The following is a 2,500-nucleotide window of genomic DNA, read 5'->3' as shown; positions in this document are numbered from 1 at the left end:
CCGTTGCCCCCGTTGTCGTGGAAACCAATGGTTTGTGGGTGGGTTGGTCCGGCCAGCATCAGGAGGACAGCGCTGTGGAGATTCCTGAAGCCAACCCGAACGACCAGTCACCTACAGCAGGTCTCAAGAGTCGACAGGTATTGTAATCTAAGCTCGTTTTGGGGTTTCCCTTTCTCACTCTGTCTTTTTTCTTTCTTTCTTTCTTTCTCTGTTTCTCCGTTTCTCTCTCTCCATCCCTAACTCTCTCACTCTTTCTCTCTCTCTCTCTCTCTCTCTCTACCTGTTTATCCCTCTTTCTTCTCTGCATTCTAAGAAAGATGTAGTTTGTGATTTCTGAAAAAAATTATCATCGATTTAGGTCACTGACTAAAACTTGTATAAACTTTTGCAGGTGAAGCCGATGATGTTACAGAGGACTCTCTTTGACAATTATTACAATGGTTGCTGCAACGCTACCTTCTGGCCACTCTTTCATTCCATGCCAGACAGGGCAATCTTCCAGCAAGATAAATGGGAGGTATGCATAGCAGTTGTTCATATTTTACAGTTAGTCAGTTCCTCAGCTCTTACTGCTGCTTGTATGTTTGACCCATATATTATGATAGATGTTGTAAACACTAAAGTTTGTGATATTTTTTTCAGGCTTACAGGGAAGTCAACGAGCATTTTGCCAAACTGACAGTTGAGGCGGTACAGAGCTTGTCAGAAACCAATCATGACAGCATTCCACTTGTATGGCTCCACGATTACCACCTCATGATGGCTGCCAACAGTATAAGGGACAGATGTGACAAGCTTGGACTACCCATCAAGATGGCATTTTTCCTCCACATCCCCTTCCCCTCCTGGGACATTATGCGGCTCTTCCCCTGGGACGATGAACTCCTGCAGGGTATCCTTGGCTGTGACTCCGTAGGCTTCCATGTGGAAGATTACTGTCTCAACTTCATAGACTGCTGCCAGAGGCGCCTCGGTTGCCGCGTGGACCGCGAGCAGATGCTGGTGGAGCACAACGGGCGCACAGTCTCGGTGCATCCTCTCCCCATTAGCATTCCCTACGACAGGTTTGTCAGTCTAGCAGAAAAGGCGCCTCAGGTTGTCAAGAACAATGAGCAGGAACAGCTTCTGCTGGGTGTTGACAGGCTGGACTACACCAAGGGACTCGTGCACAGAATTCGTGCCTTCGAAACTCTGCTGCAAAAGCACCCTGAACACATTGAGCACGTGACATTCCTCCAGGTGGCAGTGCCTTCCCGAACTGACGTCAAAGAATACCAGGAACTGAAAGAGGACCTCGACCAACTGATTGGTCGAATAAATGGCCGTTTCTCAACCCCCAATTGGTCGCCAATTCGTTACATCTATGGATGCGTGTCTCAGGAGCAGCTCGCTGCCTTCTACCGTGACTCATCCGTGGCTGTGGTGACCCCGCTGAGAGACGGAATGAACTTGGTTGCCAAAGAATTCGTTGCATGTCAGGTGGGCGAACCTGGTGTCCTCATGTTATCTCCATTTGCTGGTGCTGGAACGTCAATGCACGAGGCTCTTTTGGTGAATCCCTATGAGACTGCTGAATTTGCTGAAGTTATGCATCGTGCCCTCACCATGCCAAAGGATGAAAGGGAACTTCGAATGAAGCAACTTCGCCATCGTGAACGTGAACATGATGTCAATTACTGGCTTCAGTCATTTCTTAAATCAGTAGACTGCTTGACAGACAACAATCTAACACCTGGACGTCTCCAACCTTTGCGAGAAGAAGACTTCAGTCAGTTCCTGGCCTCTTATGTCACAGAGTCTTCGCGATTAGCTCTGATTCTCGATTATGACGGCACCTTGGCCCCCATTGCTCCTCATCCGGACTTGGCTCAGATGCCAGAGGAGACACGTCGCGTCCTGGAGCGTTTGTCTCACATGCCCGACGTTAACGTGGCCATTTTATCAGGACGTTCAATGCAAAATGTGAAATCAATGATAGGGATCGAGGGCATAACCTATGCCGGTTGTCATGGCTTTGAAATTCTTCATCCAGATGGAACAATGTTCATGCATCCTATACCTCATGAATATGAGGTACAGCTAGAACAGCTTAAGAAGCAGCTAGAGGAGGAAGTATGCAAAGATGGTGCTTGGCTAGAACAAAAGGTATCAGGCATAACATTCCACTACCGTGAGGTGCCAGAGGACAAACAAGAGGCCATTATGTCCCGAGCACAAGAACTGTTCCAAGCAAATGGAGTTAAAGTACATCAATCTCCCATGGCATATGAAACGCGGCCCCCTGTTACCTGGGACAATGGTCGGGCTGCCATTTACCTTCTGCGCACGTTGTTTGGCCTTGACTGGTGCGATCGTGTTTCGACTATCTTTGCAGGGGATGACATTTCAGATGAAGATGCTATGCGAGCACTGCAGGGCATGGCAGTTACGTTTAGGGTTACGACTTCTCCCAATCTGCGCACAGCTGCTACATACCGCCTTCCTAACACAGATGCTGTCC

General features: G+C 48.4%; 1 protein-coding gene across 1 annotated transcript in view; it reads left to right on the top strand.

The window, feature by feature from the left end:
- Nucleotides 1–2,500, top strand: part of LOC122243880 (uncharacterized) — a 4,637-nt gene that overhangs the window by 1,278 nt on the left and 859 nt on the right. Inside the window, exons 2-4 of the mRNA XM_043001618.2 lie at nt 1–137; nt 392–517; nt 643–2,500. The exon at nt 1–137 is cut by the window's left edge and continues 20 nt beyond it; the exon at nt 643–2,500 is cut by the window's right edge and continues 859 nt beyond it. Of these exons, the coding sequence (XP_042857552.2) occupies nt 1–137; nt 392–517; nt 643–2,500 (2,121 nt within the window). The remainder of the gene's footprint in view (nt 138–391; nt 518–642) is intronic.

The sequence above is a fragment of the Penaeus japonicus genome, unplaced genomic scaffold (assembly GCF_977035675.1).
Source record: "Penaeus japonicus unplaced genomic scaffold, GWHDUDI00000001_assembly GWHDUDI00000006, whole genome shotgun sequence".
NCBI classification, from domain to species: domain Eukaryota; kingdom Metazoa; phylum Arthropoda; class Malacostraca; order Decapoda; family Penaeidae; genus Penaeus; species Penaeus japonicus.
Note: the sequence above shows the minus strand (reverse complement) of the source record. Positions and strands in the feature narration are given on the sequence as shown.